The sequence below is a fragment of the Chanodichthys erythropterus genome, chromosome 14 (assembly GCF_024489055.1).
Source record: "Chanodichthys erythropterus isolate Z2021 chromosome 14, ASM2448905v1, whole genome shotgun sequence".
Taxonomy (NCBI): Eukaryota; Metazoa; Chordata; class Actinopteri; order Cypriniformes; family Xenocyprididae; genus Chanodichthys; species Chanodichthys erythropterus.
In genome coordinates this window covers 5586102-5611907 of record NC_090234.1, presented here as the reverse complement: position 1 = coordinate 5611907, position 25806 = coordinate 5586102, and the positions used below count along the sequence as shown (strand labels likewise).

Below are 25806 nucleotides of genomic sequence, written 5' to 3'. Positions count from 1 at the left end.
TATGCCCTCTTCAACAGTTTTCTGAAGATTAGGCAGTCCTACTGTAAACTCAAGCTGTTAGTTGAGCAAGAAGATGACATACTGAACCTTAGTAAGAGTTTTCAAACAGACCGTTTACTGTTTCTGTGAATTTAAATATGATGCTGTCTTGTGGAGCGAGAGTGAGGTTTGCATCTTCATAAAGTGTTTGAAGTGAAATATCTTATTGTCTCAGTTTTATTGTGTTGATGTGGTCATGTCTCTGGTAAAGGTGTCACTCTCTCTCTTTGTTTTCTCTGTCATCGCATGGGTCATGATGTGTATCTGGGGTTTGACCACAGTCATTCACTCTGACTATCTGTTTGTGTTGCACAGTGTAATTTGATGTGAAAATCCAGCAATTATCTCACATTCTTTAGTTTTCACATTCTGATGTACTTCACCACATTCCACACATGGCAGATTTTCCCTGGCAACCTTTGCAAAACTAGATTTTTACATTGTTTTTGTCCACGTCATTTTTAAAACTTGCTTTATATATATATATATATATATATATATATATATATATATATATATATATATTGGGGTGTAGCAGTACATGTATTCGTCCTGAATCATCAAGGTACGGACGTCACGGTTCAGTGCAGTATAGTCAGATGACAAATACAGACAAGTCAGGCAATCCACACTCCAGAATCCAGAAGAGTAATGCAACACTGTTTTCTAACAACAGGAAAAAGAGCAGAAAATTTTATTGTGAGTGTATACAAATAAAAATAGATTGTTTAAAGTTTGCTTTAATGATGTCTTGCTTGTCTTATCTGTATGACCATAAGTCATGGAGGCCCCAATTTCATTAGTCCAGGAAGGCCTGAGCCAGGAGGCCCCAAGCCCATTGGTCCAGTAGTGCCTGAGTCAGGAGGCCCATAATCCAGTGGTCCAGGAGGGCCCATGTCAGGTAGCCCTAAATCCTGTGGTTCCCTAAATCAGTTGGTCCCGTATCCAGTGGTTTCAGAAGTATTTACTTTGGTGGAACCAACCCTTAAGCGACCCACTTCACCAGGTATGCCTACATTGGTGAAGGAACACATGACTGCACAACCTGAATCATTTGCAAGTCATATCATGTCCAAGGTGGGTGTTCAAATCAGCATGACTACTTCCACAGAAACTGTTCCTGACCTGGCCATGGAGGCCATTCCAGAGCATCTCAATCAACCTCCGAACAGCTAGCCAGTCATGTTGTGCCTACAGAAATCAATCCTGTCTGTCATGTCATGTTCTCTGAGCCACAGACGCCATCGTGGGGCATCCTAGGAGGACATTCCAGAGCGTCCGAATCCATAGTCACAGAGGCCATCTCTTAAAGGGTTAGTTCACCCAAAAATAAAAAAATAATGCTATTTATTACTCACCCTCATGTCGTTCCACACCTGTAAGACCTTCATTAATCTTCAGAACACAAATTAAGATATTTTTTTCGGAAGCGTTATGAATCAGTGTATCGAATCATGATTCGGATCGCGTGTCAAACCGCCAAACTGCTGAAATCACGTGACTTTTGTGCTCCGAGCTGCTGATTCGACACGCTGATTCATAACGCTCTGAAGCTTCCTGAAGCAGTGTTTTGAAATCGGCCATCACTAAATAAGTCTTTATTTTGTTTTTTTGGTGCACCAAAAATATTTTTGTTGCTTTATAATAATAATATTGAACCACTGTACTCACATGAACTAATTTAAATATGTTTTTAGTACATTAATGGATCTTGAGAGAGGAAATTTCATTGCTGGCTATGCAGGCCTCACGGAGCCATTGGATTTCAACAAAAAATATCTTAATTTGTGTTCCGAAGATTAACGAAAGTCTTACAGGTTTGGAACGACATGAGGGTGAGTAATAAATGACAGAATTTTCATTTTTGGGTGAAATAATCCTTTAAGTGCCACCTAGTCTTGTGATCCTCAGAGGATCTGATCCTGCCAGTCATGTTGCTTCCTTGGAAGCTGCTCCTGACCCAGCCACAGAGGCCATTTCACGGTGCTTTAACCTGCCTGTTATAGCTACGGAGGCCACCTTTGAGCTGCTTACCAACCACAAAGCGCCAAGTAAGGCTATGCCTTTCAGTCTCGTCATGCCCAAAGAGAATGTTCCTGCCAGACTCGACATAACCAGGAAGTCCACTCCAGCAATGCAGTCTCCAGAATCTTCTGCCAAGTCTGAAGCTCGGAGGCTGCATCTCTACTCATGTCGGTCTGGGCTCGTCGAGGCCATCCTCATTACCCGTCAGTGCAGTTATGGCCCATGGTCTCAGACACCAAGCCTACTAGCCTAGTTAAAGAGTCCCCACCAGTGAAGCAAGTCCCTGTTTCTAGAGGTGTCACTAATCAGATTCCCTTCCCTCCTATCCCGTCATCTGTGTTTCCTGGCTGTCATGATCCTCCAGAGTTGGCACCTCTCTGGTCAGCCCCTAACTATCCTGTTGGACTTATTACCACCCTCACCAGTCCTGCCCTCGTCTTCCCTGGGTGTTACGGTACTCCAAGTTTTACTCTCCAAGTTAGTTGGTACCTCCTTGGCCCCCGACTAACCCAGTGTCCCCTTGGACTCCTTCACCCAGTGTGGACGCCTATAGGCATTCGTTGGAGACAGACAAGGCTGTCAGGGCACCCCCTGTACTGTCAGGCTCCTGCCCTGACAGCCTTGTCTGTTTTGTCTTTGTTTAATGTTTCTTTGTTTGTCTTATGACTGAGCACATGGCTCTGTCTTTGTTTGTGTTGGTCATGTCCTGCCTCCTTGTTTCCTGATACCGCACCCCCTTATTTTGTCCTTGTCTAGTCCTTGTTTGCTTGATTGTGTTCACCTGATTCTTTATTTTGCTCTTGTTGTCTTGTGTCTTGTCATGTATATTTTGACTCTGGTGTTGGCTCCTGCCCTTCCCTGCCCTGCTTCCCGTATCCTCCCTGGCCTCTGATTATCTATGCCTGGCACTTAGACTGGTGCAGCTTCAGTTACGGCTCCAAGTGTCAAGCCTCTGGTTCCTTGAGCCACTGCCTGATCTCCAGTATTGTCTTTCCATCTGGTGCTGCCTCATTTCCTCAGTTCACCAGCCTAAAATCACCCGGGTCTGATCTCAGCATCATCCTTAGCTGCGTTTTCTCTTGTCCTACTGTTTTGGATTGTCTTCATGCCTCACCTTCTTCCTTGTACTTAGTCTATTGTTGTCAATAAATATCACCCCCTTGCTCTTTCTGCATCTGGGTCCTCTATCTAGTAGATTGCCGTGACAGATTCCTGAAACTATATGTATTTTGAAATGCGCTATACAAATGAATGTGAATAGTGTTTTTCATGTGTTTATGTGGGGGAAGGGGAAGTGTGTGTGTGATGTGATCTGTAATGATGTCTTTAAGACAGATGCAAGTACAGCAAAGACAATCAGTCCTCCTCACACAATAGAACAATGACTATCACAGACCATTTGCTATTTCTGTGTCTGTACAGGATTGTCTTTGCAAAATATCTCAGATCTTGCAAACCAAAAGGGCTGAACAAATGTTTCAGGATGATTTTCCGCAGACTGAACACCAGTTTCTGCAGGGCTGAGTTAATGAATAGACTACACTCACACACACACACGCCTGTGGCATTTTCACCGGCCTCTGTTATCTTGTGACCTCTCAGTAATTGACTTGGCTCATGTTAACTAGATATAATGGGTCAGTTCTGTTTGTAGAGCGAAAGACAAAGAGAGAGACAGACAAACGTATGTGTGTATTAGCGCTGCAGCTAACTGTTTTGAACATTTATCTTCATTGTCCAGTTCTCTCCTTTAAACAGCATGCCAAATGAACATTGTGACTAAAATGGTTAAAAAGCCCAATGAAATTCGGCTAAATTCGGGTGTTGTGGCTGTAGTTCATGTTTTAAGCATTAATATCCTCTATATGCTAGTGGAAATTAGCTTTTAGCAAATATACACAATTGAAATTCACAGTGTTACTCTTCAAACAATGAAAGAACACAGACCCAACTAATTTTTGTGGTCCTACAAGGAAATGAATAATGATAGCCATCTATTTTAAGATGTATCCATTTGAATTGCCTCCCTCTTGCTCTATTCTGTTCAAATTTCCTTTCTAATGGTCTTTCCCTTGTGACCTTTTTCTCTGTTTATGACCTCTTTATGTCTCTCCCCCCCTCTCTCTTTATGATGTGTATCTCTACAGTGAGATGATGAGTTAATAATCTTGCCCCCTGGTTATGATAACCATGACAACCATCCAATCTTCCACGGGAACCGGATGAAATGTTCATCTGGATGGAATGTTCCAGATCTCACTGTCATTGCTGCAGATATTTGCTCAGACTTGTGTTTCCTCTGAAGGGGGCGGGGCAGTGGTGATGATATCACTGAAGAGTATTGTCTGGGCCATCAGTCTGAGCTTTTACATGACAGTATAGATTCTAACAAGCAATAAATTCTATGTTAATCAGTAACCATGATCGCTGTGATGGTTTATTTCCAGTGTTGCACTGCATAGTCCTGTCCACAACCAAATCTCATTTGTCCAAAATTCAAAATTAACTGTCAGGGACATCACCAATGTACTCTTATTGTGATTTTCCACATGACAAAGCTTTTTTGCTCTCAGTGTGAACAAATTCACAACTTGTTTAAGATACAGTGTAAGAATTCTTAGCTGAATTTTACTTTTGCTTAATTGTATTGAAGTGTACTTATTTCAAATCTTTAAAGTATCTTACTTGTAGATAATATAAGATTAATCAAACAAAAGGTAACTTAAGTGCACTTAAAGTGAGACACTTTTATGACTACATATCTTAACACACTTAAGTACTCTTAAAAATTATATATGAAATACTATATGAAAATATATTTAAGTCCTACTTAAGTGGGTCAAAACCACACTCTAAAGTTCAGCTAATTGCATTTAATATAATTTAAACTATAATATTTTTGGAACCATTTTATTTTACACTCCTGTTTCGCATGTACATACTATAGACTTGTAGTAATTACAATAACTGGGGAATAACTAGGTACTAGTCCTAAACCTAGCCCTAAACCTAATCTTAACCCATGTAGTTATCTTATATTACTCAGTACTTTCTTGGTAAGTACACTGTAAGTACATTGAAAGTGCACGTACTGTAAAATAAAGTGCAACCTATTTTTTATGTAATTTCATTTAACAAGCGATTAAGTGTCCAAAAACATTACATTCAGTCACACTTAAGTATATTCTTTTAAAGAATATTTCTGTAATACAGGTGCTGGTCATATAATTAGAATATCATCAAAAAGTTGATTTATTTCACTAATTCTATTCAAAAAGTGAAACTTGTATATTATATTCATTCATTACACACACACTGATATATTTCAAATGTTTATTTCTTTTCATTTTGATGATTATAACTGACAACTAAGGAAAATCCCAAATTCAGTATCTCAGAAAATTAGAATATTACTTAAGACCAATACAAATAAAGGATGTTTAGAAATCTTGGCCAACTGAAAAGTATGAACATGAAAAGTATGAGCATGTACAGCACTCAATACTTAGTTGGGGCTCCTTTTGCCTGAATTACTGCAGCAATGCAGCGTGGCATGGAGTCGATCAGTCTGTGGCACTGCTCAGGTGTTATGAGCGCCCAGGTTGCTCTGATAGTGGCCTTCAGCTCTTCTGCATTGTTGGGTCTGGCATATCGCATCTTCCTCTTCACAATACCCCATAGATTTTCTATGGGGTTAAGGTCAGGCGAGTTTGCTGGCCAATTAAGAACAGGGATACCCTGGTCCTTAAACCAGGTACTGGTAGCTTTGGCACTGTGTGCAGGTGCCAAGTCCTGTTGGAAAATGAAATCTGCATCTCCATAAAGTTGGTCAGCAGCAGGAAACATGAAGTGCTCTAAAACTTCCTGGTATATGGCTGTGTTGACCTTGGACCTCAGAAAACACAGTGGACCAACACCAGCAGATGACATGGCACCCCAAACCATCACTGACTATGGAAACTTTACACTGGACCTCAAGCAACATGGATTGTGTGCCTCTCCTCTCTTCCTCCAGACTCTGGGACCCTGATTTCCAAAGGAAATGCAAAATTTACTTTCATCAGAGGACATAACTTTGGACCACTCAGCAGCAGTCCAGTCCTTTTTGTCTTTAGCCCAGGCAAGACGCTTCTGACGCTGTCTGTTGTTCAAGAGTGGCTTGACACAAGGAATGCGACAGCTGAAACCCATGTCTTGCATACGTCTGTGCGTAGTGGTTCTTGAAGCACTGACTCCAGCTGCAGTCCACTCTTTGTGAATCTCCCCCACATTTTTGAATGTAATTTTTATAATATACAAGTTTCACTTTTTGAATGGAATTAGTGAAATAAATCAACTTTTTGATGATATTCTAATTATATGACCAGCACCTGTAAGTACTCTTTTTAAAAGGATATGCTGAAGTGTACTTCTTTTTCACAAGGATATGTTATTACTGAAAGGTGCCTGAATGATTAATAAAATAGTCCAGTCAACATGCAATAGTTTGTCTTTTAAAAGTCATGCTGAAAATCCTTCAATAGTCCTTTGCAGCACATTAAGAGGTTTTGGCATCAAGCCTATTTGCTTCTAAATTGGACTTTTATTAAAATCATCTGTGTGTCCTGTTGTTAACAGCATCGATCATCTGGACGGGTTCTCTTTGAGATGGTCTGCATGCATCTGAACCTTGTTGAAGGCGATTACTTTGGCCTGGAGTTCCAGAGCCATCACAGAAGGATGGTAAGTGAGAGCTTTTTTTCAAGTTTTTCAAGTTTTGCCAAATACAGACCATATTTCAAATGCCAAATACAGACCATTTTCCACCATCTCTCTGACCCTTATAATTAAATAGTTTATTTTGCTGCTGTAGGACCTCAGTGAGCTCAGCATAAAATAGTTGTAGATATGTCAAAGTCATACATTAATGATTTTATCTGATGTCTAATGTGGACTTTATGAATTTTTTCGTTACAGTGTGTGTGTGTATTTTAATGAACTCTAAGCTGAGATTGTGTTGTATGAGACCTATATAAAGATCTGTGTGACAGGCGTACTCATCTCTGCTGTGTGCTCTACTCCACAGGTTTGGCTGGATTTACTAAAGCCCATTAGAAAGCAGATCACACGTAAGAGGCCTCACTGCTGTGTGTGTGTGTGTGTGTGTGTGTGTGTGTGCGTGTGTGTGTGTGTGTGTGTGTGTGTGTGTGTGTGTGTGTGTGTGTGTGTGTGTGTGTGTGTGTGTGTGCGTGCATGCAAGAGTTTAGTATCTCCCTGAGGTTTCCTCAAGACATAGCAGTCTCTATTTTTGAATGATGGGAGTGTAACACATTCATGCTAGGCTTATATAAATGTGTGTGTCCAGGGCCCAAGCACACCGTCCTTCGGTTTGTTGTGAAATTCTTCTCCCCTGATCATTCCCTGCTGTTGGAGGAGCTGACCAGGTGAGGTCTCTGTCAGCTCAGTACATGAGGTGTTCATGTATCCCTCACGTGTGTTAATACGCCTGTTTTCTCTCAGGTACTTGTTTGCGCTGCAGGTCAGGCAGGATCTGGCCAGCGGACGTCTCACCTGTAGCGACGCCAGCGCTGCTCTTTTGGTGTCTCATATCATCCAATGTGAGTTACGGTTCATTTGTGAGAGTGTCTGTATGTGTGTGTAAGCTGATGCAGCCGTAACTAGCTATAGCCTTCATTGAAATAAATAGTTCTAATTGGATGGGCAAGACTGAAAGGTATAAAACAGCCAATAAGCACACACTTGTGACTGCACAACTGTTAAGTTCTGCATTAATGCATCCAGTTGCTTTGTTTCTGGCCAACTGAGAGCCTACAGTTAGGCTAATGAACTTTATTACTGTATGTGGCAGAAGAAATGTTTACTGTAATTATTATTACTAGTGCTGAAATGAATTCTAACAATACCCCTTGGTAAAAATACTGTAATGCACAGCCTCTTGTGTCTCTTCACTGTATCAAGCTGAAGATTGGAGTGTTGCATCTAACACCACTTATTGTGGCAATATGGGGAAAAAATGGTGGCACTTTCCATGAATAGGGGACATTTTATTGTAACACTCTCACTGTCTCAGTCAGTTACACTTGTGTGTGTGTGTGTGTTGTTTAGCTGAGATTGGGGATTTTGAGGAAACTCAGTGTAGACAGCATCTGCTTAACACCAACTACATCCCTGACCAGATGGCCCTGATGGACAAAATCATGGAGTTCCACCATAAACACATGTGAGTCTCCCAGACAAAAACACAAACGCACACACATCACCAGTCTATTTGATTTGATTGTGCATTGTAGCTTGTAGATTGAAATATGCCGATAAAATGTCAGGTGTTCAGAGGACACATAATTTTTGGGTAAACTAACCATTTAAAGTGCTATTATGCTATTTTAAAGGTTTCTCATTTAGTTTCTGTCTCTTGCAATAGGTTTACACACATCCGAGATCAAAACACTTTAATTTTCTCACACGGACTGGTACCCGATGGCTGAACCGCTAATATTTAATGTAACGTGTGGATCAATAGCAAATCAATAGGCATGGGCGACTGTGGGTCCAACAGCCAAGACTATTTTTGAAATGGTACCCACTGACAGGCAGCTGCTTTCAAACGTTCCCGAGCTTACTTGTGTGAAGACCGTCAAAGGTTTCTGTTTACAATGCGATTTACAGTGTTGATCATTGTAGCCAATCACACTGCAACTGAAGTGATTGACAGCTTCAGTCGTTATTAAGGGAGCGCTCTTTGCTCACTTTCTGCCTATTACCTATTCACAGTTTAACTGAAAGTTTTATTTTTCATGCTGCTTAGAGGACCAACGTGTACATGTCAGAGTTTCAGGAAATGCAGAGTGAATCCGCTTAAATATCCTGATATTATATGACAGTAAAGGCTCATATTTGGCTGTATGATCGTTTAATTTATGGAAATCTCTAACCATCTGTATAGCCTGTGGTGTGATTTATTGTTCAAAATAGCCTGTATGGGCAGATTGTTCACATGATGTCGGCAAAACTTTTTTTTCTATTTTTCTCAAATGCATCAACTCAGAATGATTAATGCTGGTTTGATTGCTTGTGTTGCATAAGAAAGTCAATGATTTTTGTCTATCTGTTGTAGTAGATTTAATGCGGGTGCAGTTCGGGTCATAGTCTTTATGTCAGACAGGTCAGGTCAGGTACAGAATTAAATTAGTGCTGCTGTCGGATAACAGGACTCGTGCAGGACTCTGTCTCATTATATCAATTGCATCATAAGCTCTTTTCTCTCAGTGTCTGAAACGGTTCGATAAAGGATTCAGACTCGATAAACCCCACCTTTCTGAGAGCTGCTCTGCTCTGATTGGTCAGATGGTCCAGTCTGTTGTGATTGGTCAGAAACCAGACTCTCATGATCATATCTGAATTTCAGCTCTTGATTCACAGTGATACAAACAGTAACGATAGTGTTGGTTTTACCATATCAATCTCATCAAAGTGGATTTGCTTTGGCAGCAGAAAACAGCGACATGAACAACACAAACTAAACTCTTCCAGTCTCAGCTACAACTACAATGTTTGAGGGTCAAAGTTCACCAGCAGCCAATGAAGATCGTAGACTGGCATTATGCAAATGTGTTTCAAACCTATGTAGGTTCAGCAGGAAGTGAGACTGAATTACTGACGACTCGTTTCAGTTCAGAATCACTTCTTTCTTTAGAGAGACAAAAACTCTATTTATCTGCACTTTAAAACTTTGCAGATCTTTTACATTCACAAACAGCATTATTACTCACTACAGGAAAGGGAATACATAAAGCATATTAGGGCACTTTAAGTACAGTATAACATATAGCAACAAAACACCAGGCAGTGTTCTAACTTTGTGTGTTTGTGTGTTTAAGTGGGCAGACTCCGGCAGAGTCAGATTACCGTTTGCTGGAGGTGGCGTGCAGGCTGGAGATGTATGGGATCCGACTTCATCCTGCTAAAGACAGAGAAGGAACCAAGCTCAGCCTGGCTGTTGCACACGGAGGTGTCCTCGTGTTTCAGGTACATGCAGTCACACACTCTCACACACACGAGCAACAGAGTGCTTTACATGACACGAGTTGTGCTTTACTCAGGGCCACACCAGGATCAACAACTTTAACTGGTCTAAAATACGCAAGCTGAGTTTCAAGAGAAGAAGGTTTCTCATCAAATTAAGAGCAGACCCTGGCGTGAGTCTCACTTCTGTTTCTACTTATTGATGTGGCTGTATATTACTGTTTTAGCATGGATGTGTCAGTATATTAGGCTCTCATTATAACGTCCACTTGTAACCTGTCCGTCTCGTCCTGTAGCAGAACGTTAATCAAGATACTCTGGAGTTTTTGATGGCGAGTCGGGACTGCTGTAAAATGTTTTGGAAGATCTGTGTGGAGTATCATGCCTTCTTCAGGCTCTTTGAGGAGCCCAGACCCAAACCTAAACCAGTGCTGTTCAGCAGGGGCTCTTCCTTCAGGTTCAGGTACGACATCTGATGAAGCATCTGGAAAAATGTATCTGTGGGTATTTGTGTGTCGTGTGAACCCTTAATTGTGAAAAAGTGTCAGTGTGTTTCACAGTGTGTTTTTCTTAAAAAAAAAATGTACTGGCAGATAATATATTAATGAAATAAAAGGCCACTTAAGTGTACTTAAATAGAGTACACCTTTAACGATGTTTCTTAACACACTTAAACACAATTTTAAAAAGTGCACTTTGTAATAATGTCAAATTAAAAGTTTTTCTTTTAATTTCATAGAAGTAATTATGAAACAATAGAAGTAGTTATGAAATGATAAATAAATATGTAATTAAGTCATGCGCTCTAAAGTACAGTTAATTGCATTTAATATAAATTTAATTATAATACATTTTAATTTAATTGCAATTAACATGTAATTAATTGTCTATTCTTTTAACCATAATTACTCTTTTTAAAAGTATGCTAAAGTGCTATTTCTTTTTGCAAGGGTAAAATTGATTTGAGCAACTTTCATATATCATGATATTTATTTATTTTTTGTCATTTACTTTTTAATTTTTTCTCACAATTATTTCTTTAACATTTTCTACCCTCTCTCCACCCTCTGTATAATTAAACACATTTTTTTTTTTTTTTTTTTGCTTCTGTACCTTTAAGACTCTTAGGATAAATGAGTAGTAACGTGTTGCAGGTTTCATGTCAGGTCAAGTATAATTTGCACTGCCTGCATTGGATTGTGACAGGTTGACAAAACAATAAAAACAACAAATGTTGGTCTGTAATAAACCTTTTTTTAGCGGCCACTCTTTTCTAACTATGGAATACTTTGAAAGGATACACTCTTTAATTCTGAAAAAACAGGGAGCTAATTGGCTACTTTTGGAGACATGTTGTCTTATGCAGTTGGACTAATTACCCTCTCTTCTCTGCAGCGGTCGGACACAGAAGCAGGTGATAGATTATGTGAAGGAAAATGAGTTTAAAAAACTGCCCTTTGATAGGTGAGTCTGTTATTTTAATGAATGGAAAGTCTGCAGTTCAGCACTGCCATTTCTTTAAGATATATTCAGTGTAAACTTGAAAGGCTGTGCGGTTCATTGTGTGTGTGTGTGTTTGTTGTTTTCTCTTTCAGGAAACATAGTAGAGTGCAGTACAACAGTAGCCTGTCACCTCTGCGTTCTGCACAACACAAAGTGCCAAATCAAGTTAGTGTCTTCACATATGCACGTTTTCAAGGCATTATCAATTAAGAGAGATGTTTTAAAGGGATGTTTTGGTTTCAATACAGCTTAAACTCACTCTAAAAGCATTTGATGCATAATGTAATTTAGCACAGAAATTAATTTAAAGGATTAGCTCACTTCAGAATTAAAATTTCCTGATCATTTACTCACCCACATGTCATCCCAGATGTTCATGTCTTTCTTTCTTTCAGTCAAAAAGAAATTATGGTTTTTGAGGAAAACGTTTCAGGATTTTTCTCCATATAGTGGACTTCAACAGCTATCAACTGTTTGAAGGTCCAAATGTCAGTTTCAATGCAGCTTCAAAGGGCTCTACACAATCCCAGACGAGGATTAAGGGTCTTTCCTAATATATTATATATATTATGTATATATAATTTTTAAGCACAAATGCTCATCTTCCACTGCTCTTCGATGTGCCACACATTACATAATCATGTTGGAAAGGTCATGCGTGATGTAAAGCGCAAGTACCCCGGTATCCCGAAAAACTCCATCTCATTTCCTCCTCAAACTCCAAAATCGTCCAACATCGATGTTTTACCTTTTTTTAAAGGCCGTTTGACTTAGTTTTGCGTGTTCACTTTGTAGACACTGGATCGGTACTTCCGCCTACGTCACATATGACATTTCCAACATGATTACATAATGCGTGGAGCATCACAGAGCAGTGCAAGATGAGCATTTGTGTATGTAAATTTTATATATACACATATTTTTTAATTTATTTTTTTAGAAAATGACAGATCATTTCACTAGATAAGACCCTTATTCCTTGTCTGGGATCGTGTAGAGCCCTTTGAAGCTGCATTTAAAACAGTAATTTGGACCTTCAACCCATTGGTAGCCGTTGAAGTCCACTATATGGAGAAAAATCCTGAAATATTTTCCTCAAAAACCTTAATTTCTTTTCAACTGAAGAAAGACATATACATGTTGGATGCCATGGCGTGAGTAAATTATCAAAAAACTTTGATTCTGAATGGATGGATAGATGGAGATACATATTAAATGTGCATTCACTAGGTTGGTGCTAATTTAAAAAAGTTGTACACATTAAGGAAATACATTGTGTTTCTCAGAAAAAACATTGGTAGAGAATACAAAATTTGGAAAGATTTGTTGATGGGGGAAAATACTGAGTAGTGATGCCCACATTGCATCTTGTTTGATCCATGTCAATAGATGGCAGTGAAGTACCTAACACAGGGGTGTCAAAACTCAGTCCTGGAGGGCCACTGTTCTGCAGAGTTTTGCTCCAACTTGCCTTAACACACCTGCCTGGCAGTTTCTAGTATGCCTAGTAAGACCTTGATTTGCTGATTCAGGTGTTTAATTGGGGTTGGAGCTGAACCCTGCAGGACAGTGGCCCTCCAGGAGCAGGATTGGACACCCCTGGTCTAACACAAAGCATACAAAAAACTACTGAATGCACCTTAAAATTAGCATGATTTATATTAAATAATAAAAATAATAAAGTAAAACAAATGAACCGTGAACTGAACTAGTGTTCAGTTTGCACTATATGTACTGAGGAGCCTCTTGTTCAGACTCCTTTGGCTTAAGGGCCTGGCATTCAACTACATAGCCTGAAGCTTTGGATGCCACAGGGCAATGATCCCACTGGTCCAGTTTTAATACTCCCTAGGTGCCACAGCAAAAAAATGGCTGCTCTATGGGGTGTCCACAGTTTGCAGTGTTTTCACCGCTCACTACTTCCAATGTGTGTGCACTAACTGGATGGGTCAAATGCAGAGGACAAATTCCAAGTATGGGTTACCATACTTGGCCTTGACATGTCACTTACTTAAAAAATAATCTAGTCCTGGCAATGATGCAAGAAAGGGACATGATGTAACTATTCCCATAATGTAAACTCCACCCATAACCAGAAGTTTTGGCATAACCAGAAGTTCATCCACCTAGACGAGAAGTCAGGGTTGCCAGGTTTGAGTAACAAAACCAGCCCTATTGTTATTCAAAATCCACCCAATCACAGGCAAAACTAGCCCACTCGCGTTCTGGATGGGGGATGTTCCCCAGTAAAATTTTCGGGGGGTAAAAATAGATGGTGGGGGAAGGAGGGTTGCTTCAACCAGTGGACTAAAAAACAACCCACGACAACAGTGTAAAAATAGACCAAATCCACTGCAAAACCATGGACTTGGCAAAACTGCAAGTAGTTCCACCCTAAAAGGGCAGTTAATTAATTAAACTTAAATAATAGTTTCTGCTTCTGCACCTTCTGCAATGCTAGACTTCCATTGTAAGTGCATTAATATAAATGACAATGCCGGTTACTTTGTGGTAATCGTATACCATAATTTGTACAAACCCAGAATCTTCCAGAAGCTGTAATATTTAGGCACTAATGGAAGACTTTTATCTTTGTCTCTTCCTCTCTCAGGCTGTCAAGCAGAGCTGGGATGGCTCATTTTTAGTAAGCTCTGAAGACTCTGCGGTGTTAAGACCATGTGGAAACTCCTCCCCGTCAACTCAGCGCAACGGATGCAGTGACCAAACGTACCCCATTAAAGAGGACAGCAGAAGTCAGGCAGCTAAGCAGTCCCCCATCGATCGAGCAGGTCTGGCGTCCCGCGCAGCTAAAGGCAGCAGCTCATCCATTCCTTATATTGACTGCAGTGATGCAGAGTTTAGTGAACAGGAAGTCAGAGGTCGGGTCAGCAGGTCACACTCACACACACGTGATGGCAACAGTGACAGCGCTTATTGCACAGGGTTTGGTTTGCACTGGACACATCAGCAGGACAGATACTTGGGCAAGTTCAGGCAGAAAGAGTCTCCGTCTCTTTCCCCAGTAAGCCAAGCCGAAAGCCCTGCCCACAGCTATCCCAGCCCCTCCTCTCCAAATCAAAGTGCTAACATTTTTGAGTCATCATTTTTTGGAGGCAGGGTACGTGGGCCGCTTCATAGCGCACTATTGGAAGAGTTGGCTGCAAAAAGCCCCATAAACCACCACACAGGCACCAGGAGCCTGACCACTAGCCCCGCCCCCTCCTCAATTCACAGGACCAGCTCACTAAGCCACACCCAGTATAATGGACACCCCGGGTGGAGCATTAGTTCAAAAGCAGGACGGGAGGAAAGGGGTGGACTTTTTAGTAGCTGCTCCCCAATTATGAATCGTTCTGCAAATAAATCCCAGAACACCGTTAGCCAGTTAGAAAGAAACACGCGCATCTTGAATCAGCCCCACCCTCCTGTTCTCTCCCGTTCTGAGAGAATGGCCATGTTGGAGCGTCGAATGCTGGCCAACGGCCTCACGCCTCCTGGCAAGGCCAATCTCAAGCCAAGCTCCCCGCACCGACGCTTTGGGGCTGTGCAGATGATTGATGGCTCCACCAGTAGTGGCACAGACACTAGCGACTCTGAGGAGGCGGAGTCTACTGGCTCCTGCAGCCAGTCACTAGGGTTTGAAAACCAAGCCGCCCGTAGTTCGTCCCCCCTACCCAGAAACAAGTACTCCTTCGGAAGCTTGCAGCTGGACGATCTTGATGATGAAGGAGGGTGTGTGAACCTCAGCGATGAGGAAGGGATGCAAGTGTTTAACTGCTAGCAAGCTAGCATGAAAACTTCATTGTGGTGTGCTTCTCGGCCATGCCACACTGAGTTTTCTTTTCCTATAACCTGAGACGGCCTTAGCTGTGTGACAAGGTGGATATTCTTCCCTTTCTTGAGGCAAAACTCTGTACAGTTCTGCTGTAAGTGATTGTATCCAGCCTCTGTATTGAGTAAGAGGGGACTTTTGTTGTGCCAAATTCTGCACAGAACACTCACAGTTCTGATGCTGCAATAATCTGGGATAATTCAGAAACTCAGAGTGATGTTGTCACTCCCTGGAGTAATTTCAGAATCTCTGAGTTGGAAACATGCAAGGAGCCATAACAGGTAGATGTAACCATGATTTTGCCAAGTAAGATGTGTTCCTAGATCCACATCCTTGTTGGTCCTGGAGCAACTTTCCTGTCGACCAATCAGATGTTTGGGTTAGGTTTAGTCTTAGAGTTTAATCTGGGCTTCAACATCAACTCATCATTCCACCCTGGCTTTTAAGGGTTGTTAATGGTGAGGCTGTAATATGAAAGAGTTTGAGGGAGAACAGTTTATGGGGCCTTCATGCCTCGCCTTTATGAGGAACACAAATCCATAAATCATTACTTTTGACATTTAGACTTTTTAATAATGTTAGGAAATAGAACTTGGATCTTACATTTGAAATGATTGTTGTACTTTTAGAACTCTGGTCCTCGAGATCCAATTTCCTGCAGAGTTTAGTTCCAGCCCTGATCAAACTCAACTGCCTGTTGCTTTCTAGTAATCCTGAAGACCTTGATTAGCTTGTTTGGGTGTGTTTAATTAGGGTTGGAGCTAAACTCTGCAGTAAAGTGGATCTCAGGGGCTAGAGTTGCCCACCCCTGTCATAGAAGCATGTGTAGCATTCCTCTCAACTCTGGCCCTCTAGGTATACCTTCCTGAAGAGTTTTGCTCCAACCTTAATCAAACACACCCAAACAAGCTAATGAAGATCTGAAGGACTTCTAGAAAGTTATAGGCTGGTGAATTTGATTAAGGTTGGAGCTAAACTCTGCAGGAAAGTGGATCCTGAGGGCAAGAGTTGACAACCCTTGGTGTAGAGCAGTGGTACCCAACCTTGCTCCTGCAGACTGCCTTCCTGCAGACTTCAGTTCCAACCCAGCTCCAACACACCTTACTGTTATTTTCAAATAAGCCTAAACACCCTGATTAGCTGGTACAGTTAAGTTTGATTAAGGTTGGAGCTAAACTCTGCAGGAAAGTGGATCCCGAGGGTCGGATTTGTGAACCCCTGGTGTAGAGCAGTGGTACCCAACCTTGCTCCTGCAGATTACCTTCCTGCAGACTTAAGTTCCAACCCAGCTCCAACACACCTGCCTGTTATTCTCAAATAATCCTGAACACCTTGTTTAGCTGGTTCAGGTGTGTTTGATTGGGGTTGGAGCAGTATGGTAGCCCTCCAGGAGCAGGGATGGCTACCCCTGGTGTAGAGTTTCATCTTCATTAATATTCTTAAGCATCAATTTGCCATTTGTATATGTGTGCTGGCACTCGCAGCTGATCTTCAATGAATCATTTAAAGGACAGTGTGATTTTTGAAGTTTCACTCATCTTGAGCTTTGGCAAAAGAGCTTTATATCATGGTCTTCATTGTGTGGCTCATTTCTCATTCTGCCTGAGCCTGGTAAATATCTCTGTTTACTGCGAGAAACCAGCAGACTCAGAGATTTGACATTTTTAATGGTATCTTATTAAATCCTGCATGATTTTTAATTAGGTAGATTTAAATGTAAGCATTTTGAATATAAGGTTTTTTTGTCCTGTTGTGTCAGAATTGTGATGAATGTATTTGTCAGTAAGAGATTTCAGGTGATGAAATTATATGTCATTATATAGGCTACTCACCTTCATGTAGGACTTTTATTTTCTTCCATGGAACTCAAAATGAAAAATTCTGAAGAATGTTCACACTGCTCTTTTAGAATACAACGGAAGTATAAAGTTATATGGGTTTGGGAAGACATGAGGGTGAGCAATGACAGAACTTTCATTTTTGGGTGAACTGTCCCTAAAAAAGGGTTAGTTCACCCATAAATGAAATTTCTGTCATTAATTACTCACCCTCATGTCTTTTCACACCCCCATTCATTTTCGGAACACAAATTAAGATATGTTTGATGAAATCTGAGAGGTTACTGAACCTCACATAGGCAGCAATGTCATTGCACTATTGAGGTCCGGAAAGGTAGTAAAAACATGGTTAAAACAGTAGTCTTGTCACTTCATAACATAAAGGTTGAACCACTGCAGTCACGTTGACTATTTTAACAATGTCTTAAGTACCGTTCTGGGCCTCAAAATGTGCAATGACGTTGCTGCCTATGTGTGGTTCAGAAACCCTCGGATTTCATCAAAAATATATTAATTTGTGTTCCAAAGATGAAGGAACGACATAAGGGTGAGTAATTAATGACAGAAATTTCATTTTTGGGTGAACTAACCCTTTAAGCTGTGTGATGGTTCGGTCTATAGAGAGAAAGTGTCTGCGTCTCACTGTGTTTCACTCTCCTGCCCTCCCTGAGCACCTCTACCTTACCTTGCCTATGGGTTTAACTTTTATCCTTGAGCAGGGATTAGAAAGGCCATTTAATTTAGGTTTTTACTGATATTTTACAGAAATTGCATACCAGTTGTAGAGATTTTTTTCCAAAAATTCAGGAAAAAACAATATGATAATGCCACCTAGCACAAGTGTTTCTAATCCCTGCCTGATTTCTCATTTAGCTTTGATATCACTGCACTATTGGCTGATATTCACCATTGGTTTATACCTGTTTTTTGGTTTGTTTTGTTTTTTTCTCTGAAACAGCTTAAGCTTGTCATCCTTGTCATTTCCGATCAATAAATGCTTGTTATGTTTTCTGCTGGCATTTAAAATGGAATGAATGAATCTTTGTAACTACTGGTGTTTTTAAATGCTGGGCTGCATGCTCTCCCTTCCTATGGCTGTTCTATTTCGACAAAAGCTGAAAAGCAGTGCATTCTGGGAAATTTTCACACATGAAAATTTGAATATCCTTTTGTATGTTTGTGACATGACTGATCTTCTTTTGTTTGTTCACACAATGATCAAATTATACACCAGGATTGTTTTCAAATGATTCCATCAGCTTCATGGCCTGAGAAAAATCACGCCACCTGCTGTTGATTTGTGTGAATGACATGTTGATGATCTTTCTCACACAATGGCTATGTTTAGAATGGAATACAAGCATACTGCGTGCTGCACATTGTACATTTCTTACTACTTAGAAAAATAGTATATGAAACATGAAGTATATGAAGAATGAACTATGCAACAAACATTTACATACAGCTGGCACATACTGTACCCTAAGTCTTGTAGAAAATAAACTAATTGTGTGTAAAAATATCTTACATTTGGTCAGTCTGATCAAAAAATCAAAAACAAAAAGATGTTATTACATCCAGTTCATTTTTTACATCGGAAATTGTACAATAAAGTATATGTGCTGTTGTATACTGCACATTACTGCATTATTCAAGTATTGCATGCATACAAAAAATGGACACTGCATACAATAACCATGCTGCATACTGCAAAACAAGTATGGCAGTATGTTAGATGCTATTCTGAACATAGCCGTTCCCGCTCCTCCTCTGTCTCATTCAGCACTGTTCAAGCTTATTCTCTGTTCTGATGTTTCCTGCCTGTTTCTTCTCAATGACCTTTGGTTCTGCTGCTCTTTATGAACCACATAGACTTTTTAACAATGTATTTTGTGCACTAGTGTCAATAAAGTTACAGTTGGCCTTTTAAGACTCAGCAATTGTTTTTTAAGCTTATGAAGCTAATATTTGTCATAATCCCACCCCCTCACACCCCCAGCCTCCTCCTTGCTGTCTGTGGCTGCACAACGCATGTCTCGCTCTCTGTCAGCACATGTATGTATATGAAGTGCAGTATACATGCATTAGTTTTATGTACGTGTATGTATGATGTAGTATGCATTGTTTATGTCGTGTGAATGGTTTACATGGATGAGTTTGTGTTGTATGTACAGTAGTTACAACTTTGGACATGTTCCTTATTATTAGAAAATGTTTCATATGTTCAAGAAATCAAAAGTATGAAATAACACAAATGGAAATATGGCAATAATGTAGTGACCAAAATGTGAAACAAACCAAAACTCTCTTATATTTGAGCGTCTTCTTTGATTCCAGCTCTGTTCTTTCTGCACATTCACTCAGTGCACTTTGTAAAAACAAATTAAACTTTTTTCTTTAAAGTACATTTAAAGCATTATAGTTTAACAGTCGTGCTTTAAAAAAGTACACTTATTTTGTTGTGTTGACTAACATACTAAAGCACATGTAAAGTACTTGATTATTACATTTAAAGTTTTTATTTTTTGACAAAAATCCGCTTGAGGTCATTTTATATATATATATATATATATATATATATATATATATATATATATATATATATATATATATATATATATATATGACCTCAAATGACCTGCAGGAAGGTGTCCAATAATAAGAATTTTGAGAAAAATATTTTTCTTTTAGGGGTGAAATTTAAAAGGTTAAATTATACGTTATATATTTACAAAATTGCAACTTTATCATTACAAATGTTTAATTATTACAAATATATTTAAATACATGACACAAGTTTTAATAGAAATGACATTAAAGTATATTTTAATTTATCAAATGTTTTTCAGTTCATTCAGCAGTAATTTTAGCTATATCTCACAGACAACAGAATTATAAAATTACATATAAAGATGAACTCAAGTCCTACTTATGTTAAAAAAGCACTCTATTTCAGTGAAATGAATGTACTATATTTTAGTTCAATAATGTTTTTTTATTTAATATTTTGTATTTTTAGGGGATTTTATGGTACTAAATTATATTTACGATATAGTTATAAACCATTTATTCACTTTTTGAGCATAGACCTGAAAATGAAATTTCCAACTTAAACTCATAAATTTTAAATGCTTTAGAGGACGGACTTAATTATAAAATTAAAAAATTACAGAATTTTATGTTTATTGTTATGAAAAATGCACAAAAATACTATTTTCAATTTTATATTAACTTTATATAAAAAAAAAAAAAAACATTTTTGATTTTTCAAGAAAGTCAAAGCCATAAATCTAAAGTTGTGTTCCAGATTAGAGCTTGATATCTCAAAAAATGAGCTTTCAGTAAGATTTTGTTTGGCTGCAGTACCAAACGCTTCCACTAGATGAAGTTTGTCTCGCATTCATTTCCATGCGCTCATTTTTGACTTTGAGGAGCACAAGTGTGACCATTTTTTTCAGGACCATTTAAACTTTCATAGCAAGTGCCAAAACCTTTACCAAGTATCGTACCATTCCAATGAAGTAAAAAATGCTAAAAACAAAACAAAACAAAACATAAAATGTTTCTGTCAAAAATGACCGAAAAGCACCAGAGGGTTAAACTGTAATACATTTGCTTTTAACATGCGATTTAAGTGTCCGAAAACATTCCACTCAGTTCACACTTAAGTATATTTTACTGTGTCCTTATTACGCATTATACATGTAGTTACTATAGTAATAACAGTAAAGTATGTAACCGCAAGTATATTATTTCTGTAGTAAGTACTAAGTTATGGTAAGTATGCTAAAGTGTACTTCTTTTCAGAAGTGGGGCCTAACTTATCCATTTCAAACTTTTATTTTGAGAGCTTTAAGCTTGTGAGAAACGTGTCCAAACCTTTGTTTGGTAGTGTATATGGCTTCACTCACAGCTGCTTCATTCATCATGACTGCACTGCTCTAAGGAAACACAAGAGGCGGATTTGGGCAAGTACTTAGAGAGAAAAAAAACAAACAAACAAAAAAAAAAACTGTAGGAGTAGATTTTAGTGGGAAGTGCACTTCTAGAGGGACCATGGTCATAGACATCCACACTTTATTTATTTAATTTTTTACCCATTTAGACTCAATTGTTAATCAAGAGTTCTATGACAATACCATGATACAACAATTTTGATAAAAATCATTATTTTGTATAATCACCATGGTATTCACATGGTACTCCATTCCCATGGTTCATATCCTAAAAAAAAACATGGTAATATCATGGTACTTTTTGTTATTGATGCATATTTGCATGCTAAATAAGCACCCATCACATACTGAAACAATAAATATACTGGGAATCTTCCTCAGATCTATTCTAACGATCTTCATCTGTGTCTGTCTCTCTCAGAGGTGACGTGTGCTTCGGTCACATTAGTTAATGGTCATGCTGATGACTGTAGAGGAGCGACGCCGTCTCCTCTCATCTCGCCCATGCTGAATGACAGTGGTGCCATACGCACTGATGATGAGGAGGACAACAGGAGGAAGGTGAGATCTGTGTATCAACACATGTTCATGTCACTGACTCTACAGTCAATAAAGAGTATTGTAATGTGTCATCTTATAGTACTGTATTTGTGTTTATATGCACAATAAAACATGTCCATGACTGAACTGTAGTATAGTTAAGGTAATTTTTCATGAAGTTCTATATTGTGCTGATGTCATGCGTGTGTGTGCAGATCTGTCCAGCAGATAAGGCATATTTCATTGCTAAAGAGCTGCTGAGCACTGAGAGGACGTACCTGAAGGACCTGGAGCTGATCACAGCGGTAAATGACTCTTCATCAGATCTCCATACACACACACACATCACAATGTCTGGTCTCATTGTTGTTACCTTGTGCTACAACTTACCTGCGCTACTTACCTGCCCTGAGATCATCGTCAGTCTTCATCTGTCTTCTGTCTTCTTTGTCAAGCAATCACTCTGCAACCTGCAGACCAAGTAAGACTGTTCAGTTCAAGCTAAGTTGTCTCAAACTATCACTGAGTGCACTGCCTTACCTGCTGCCATCGCTTGTCATGCTGAACCTGTAAATAAATGACTGTGTATGTGCAAGTTACCTGTGTTGTCTCCATCTGTCTGCTAACAGAAGACCAGACCAAAAACAACGACAACAAAAATAGCACTATGAGCTTTTTCCTCCCCCCCAACGGTCCAGCGAATCCTGACTTTTAACCAGAATGGACTCAGTGGGAGAGACTCTGTGTTTTGTCTATCAAAATGGCTGGGCAATTGAAGCCTATGTGGAGGAATTCCTGCAATATAGCCATCTTTCAACCTGGACTGACCACCAGTTAATGGATTTGTTTTAGAGTGGGTTGGATCCACACGTTGCCCCATGGATACCAGTTGGTGGTTCCAGTTACAATCTTGAATGCTATTTTGATATGGTGCTCTGGTAGTGTGGCTCTCCCTACTCAGTTGTGTCCTCATGTACCAAATTCAAGGTTCCCCTAACTAGAGTGGTATCCAACAGTGCTGACCTGATGTCAAAAGTGGTAGATCTTCCTGTCATGTCCATCCGAGTAGCTCTGAAAAAACTTTCCCCTCTCCAGATTCTACATTCAGAGTCAGCCATCCAGCTCGTTCTAGCCATAGGGCCCAGTTACAAGCCCACTTCAGTCCCAGACTTCAGTCTCGAGGCTGCTCCATTCCTGTCCAATCCAGAGTTTCCTCCATTCCAGTCTGGTCCAATGCACTCTCTTTCCTGTGAGTTCACTCCAGTATGTTCTCCAGAGCCTGCTCCAATTTTTTTTTTCCAGACCCCGCTTCAGTCCCAGACTTTAGTCATGAATCAGCTCAAGCACCCACTCATGAGAGTTCAGCCTAGAGTCTGTTCCTGTGAGAGAAGTTCACTGTTCCAGTGAGAGAAATTCACCAGTCTGTTCCCGTGAGGTAAATTCTGCTCCAGCCCACGAGCCCGCTCCAGAGTTCACTTCAGCCCACGAGCCTGCTCCGGAGTTCACTTCGGCACACGAGCTCACTCCGAAGTTTACTTCAGTCCACAAGCCTGCTCCGGAGTTCACTTCGGCCCACGAGCTCACTCCGAAGTTTACTTCAGTCCACAAGCCTGCTCCAGAGTTTACTTCGGCCCACAAGCCCACACCAGAGTTCACTCCGGCCCACGAGCCCGCTCCAGAGTTCACTTTGGCCCACGAGCCCACTCCGGAGTTCACTTCGGCCCACGAACCCGCTCCAGAGTTCACTTCGGCCCACGAGCCCGCTCCAGAGTTCACTTCGGCCCACAAGCCCGCTCCAGAGTTCACTTCGGCCCACGAGCCCGCTCCAGAGGTCACTTCGGCCCACGAGCCCGCTCCAGAGTTCACTTCGGCCCACGAGCCCGCTCCAGAGTTCACTTCGGCCCACGAGCCCGCTCCAGAGTTCACTTCGGCCCACGAGCCCGCTCCAGAGTTCACTTCGGCCCACGAGCCCGCTCCAGAGTTCACTTCGGCCCACGAGCCCGCTCCAGAGTTCACTTCGGCCCACAAGCCCGCTCCAGAGTTCACTCCAGAATCTGCTGTAGCCCATAAGCCCTCTCCAGGCCATGAACCCACTCCAAAGTCCGCTTCCAAAATTTTTTTTTTGGTGGGGGTGGGGGGCATACATCCCTGGCCATAGTGGCCGAGCCTGGCTTCCAATTTCAATCCTCCTTGGGCCCCTGAGCTGCTGGCGCCTCTCTGGTCCCCTGAGCTGATGGCGTCTCCCAGTTATAAAACTGTGTAAAATTTTTCCAGCATGTATGTTAATAAATTACAAACCTGATCTAACCTTACCAGTATCCCACATCAATGGCAGCACAAGTTTTGCAATACAACATTAACACAATAAGTAAACTGTAACTAACAATTATTGTTTTTAATGTAAGTACATAGTAGTTAAAGACACCTAATATAAAGTAGGACCAAAACAGTAGATTGATTATGGACTGCACACTAATAGGAATCACAATCTACAAACCACAGAATGATATTGTGCTGTAATGTGATTGATGTGTGTGTGTGTGTGTGTGTGTGTGTGTGTGTGTGTGTGTGTGTGTGTGTGTGTGTGTGTGTGTGTGTGTGTGTGTGTGTGTGTGTGTGTGTGTGTGTATGTGTGTGTTAGTTTCAGGGAGTGTTGGATAAAGAGGACTGTGTTCCTGACACTCTGAAGACACTGTTGAGCTCCACCTATAAGCCGCTACATTCCCACCACAAACACTTCCTCCAGGAGCTCGAGGAGAGACTATCACTGTGGTGAGAAACACACACACACACACACTTGTTCCAGGAGCTCAAAGAGAGACTATCACTGTGGTGAGAAACACACACACACACACACTTGTTCCAGGAGCTCAAAGAGAGACTATCACTGTGGTGAGACACACACACACAGACCAGGTTTAGAGCTAAACTCTGCAGAATCAGGAAACATAATTTGTCTGCAGTCTGTTATGATTGCCACCTGCTGGTCAAACCAGACCATTGCTCAGAAACTAAGTGTTACACTGTACACTGGGTCATCATTTACTCACCATCATGTCCTTCCGAACCTGACTTCCTTTCTCCTGTTAACCACAAACAATGTGTTTGTAATGTATTTTAGGGAAGGCCCCTGCAGTATGCAGGATAAAGGAGATTTCCAGCATGTAGGAGACCTGCTGCTAAAAACCATACAGCACCTCAAGGTGATTCTGTGTGTGTGTGTGTGTGTGTGTGTGTGTGTGTGTGTGTGTGTGTGTGTGTGTGTGTGTGTGTGTGTGTGTGTGTGTGTGTGTGTGTGTGTGCGTGCATGTGTGTGTGTTGAGCAGATGCCGTGTTCTCAGTCCTGTTAGTGACAGTTTTGTGTGCTTGTCCTCCTTCAGTCTCTCTCAGCTCAGCTGCAGATGAGCTCAGAGTGTGTGTATGCGCTGGAGAGAGCGTGCGCTGCGTCCCGACGGCTGGAGCACGTGTACCGTGAGTTTGAGCTGCAGAAGGTGTGTTACATTCCATTAAACGTCTTTCTGCTGAGTCCTCTGCATCGCCTGCTGCACTACAGACAGATCCTGGACAGACTCTGCAAACACCAGCCGCCAACACACACCGACTACAGCCACTGCAGAGGTGAGAGACACGCTTCTGACAAAGCTGGAGTTTTAGAGAAAACAGTGATGAAACATGTTCCCTGAAGACAGGTGCTTATTTTAAAATGGCCAAACATTTGAAGAACAGTAAAAGTACTGTAAATGGGAAGTTCACATCTGGGTGCTAGAAAGTTTTTGAACCCTTACAAGTTTTCTGTATTTCATTTTAAATTTGACCTATATTGAAGTTATAATAAATAAAATAAGCTTGAAATAAAAAAGTATTTAAAATATTATTATAATGTAAAGTAGCTGTTTTCTATGTGAATATACAGTAAAATAGTAATGTATTCCTGTGATCAAAGCTGAATTTTCAGCATCATTACTCCAGTCTTCAGTGTCACATGATCCTTCAGAAACAGTTGTGCTGCTTCATATTTCTGTGGAAACCACGATACTGTGTTTTTACCGAA

General features: G+C 40.5%; 1 protein-coding gene across 1 annotated transcript in view; it reads left to right on the top strand.

Annotated features, from left to right (window-relative positions):
* Positions 1 to 25806, top strand: part of LOC137035766 (FERM, ARHGEF and pleckstrin domain-containing protein 1) — a 44826-nt gene that overhangs the window by 8420 nt on the left and 10600 nt on the right. The window contains exons 3-18 of the mRNA XM_067409391.1: positions 6682 to 6786; positions 7130 to 7172; positions 7409 to 7487; positions 7564 to 7661; positions 8170 to 8284; positions 9942 to 10089; positions 10164 to 10259; positions 10383 to 10549; positions 11482 to 11550; positions 11682 to 11754; positions 14201 to 14378; positions 21637 to 21776; positions 21971 to 22060; positions 24397 to 24527; positions 24877 to 24958; positions 25136 to 25373. Coding sequence (XP_067265492.1) covers positions 6682 to 6786; positions 7130 to 7172; positions 7409 to 7487; positions 7564 to 7661; positions 8170 to 8284; positions 9942 to 10089; positions 10164 to 10259; positions 10383 to 10549; positions 11482 to 11550; positions 11682 to 11754; positions 14201 to 14378; positions 21637 to 21776; positions 21971 to 22060; positions 24397 to 24527; positions 24877 to 24958; positions 25136 to 25373 — 1852 coding nt within the window. The remainder of the gene's footprint in view (positions 1 to 6681; positions 6787 to 7129; positions 7173 to 7408; positions 7488 to 7563; positions 7662 to 8169; positions 8285 to 9941; positions 10090 to 10163; positions 10260 to 10382; positions 10550 to 11481; positions 11551 to 11681; positions 11755 to 14200; positions 14379 to 21636; positions 21777 to 21970; positions 22061 to 24396; positions 24528 to 24876; positions 24959 to 25135; positions 25374 to 25806) is intronic.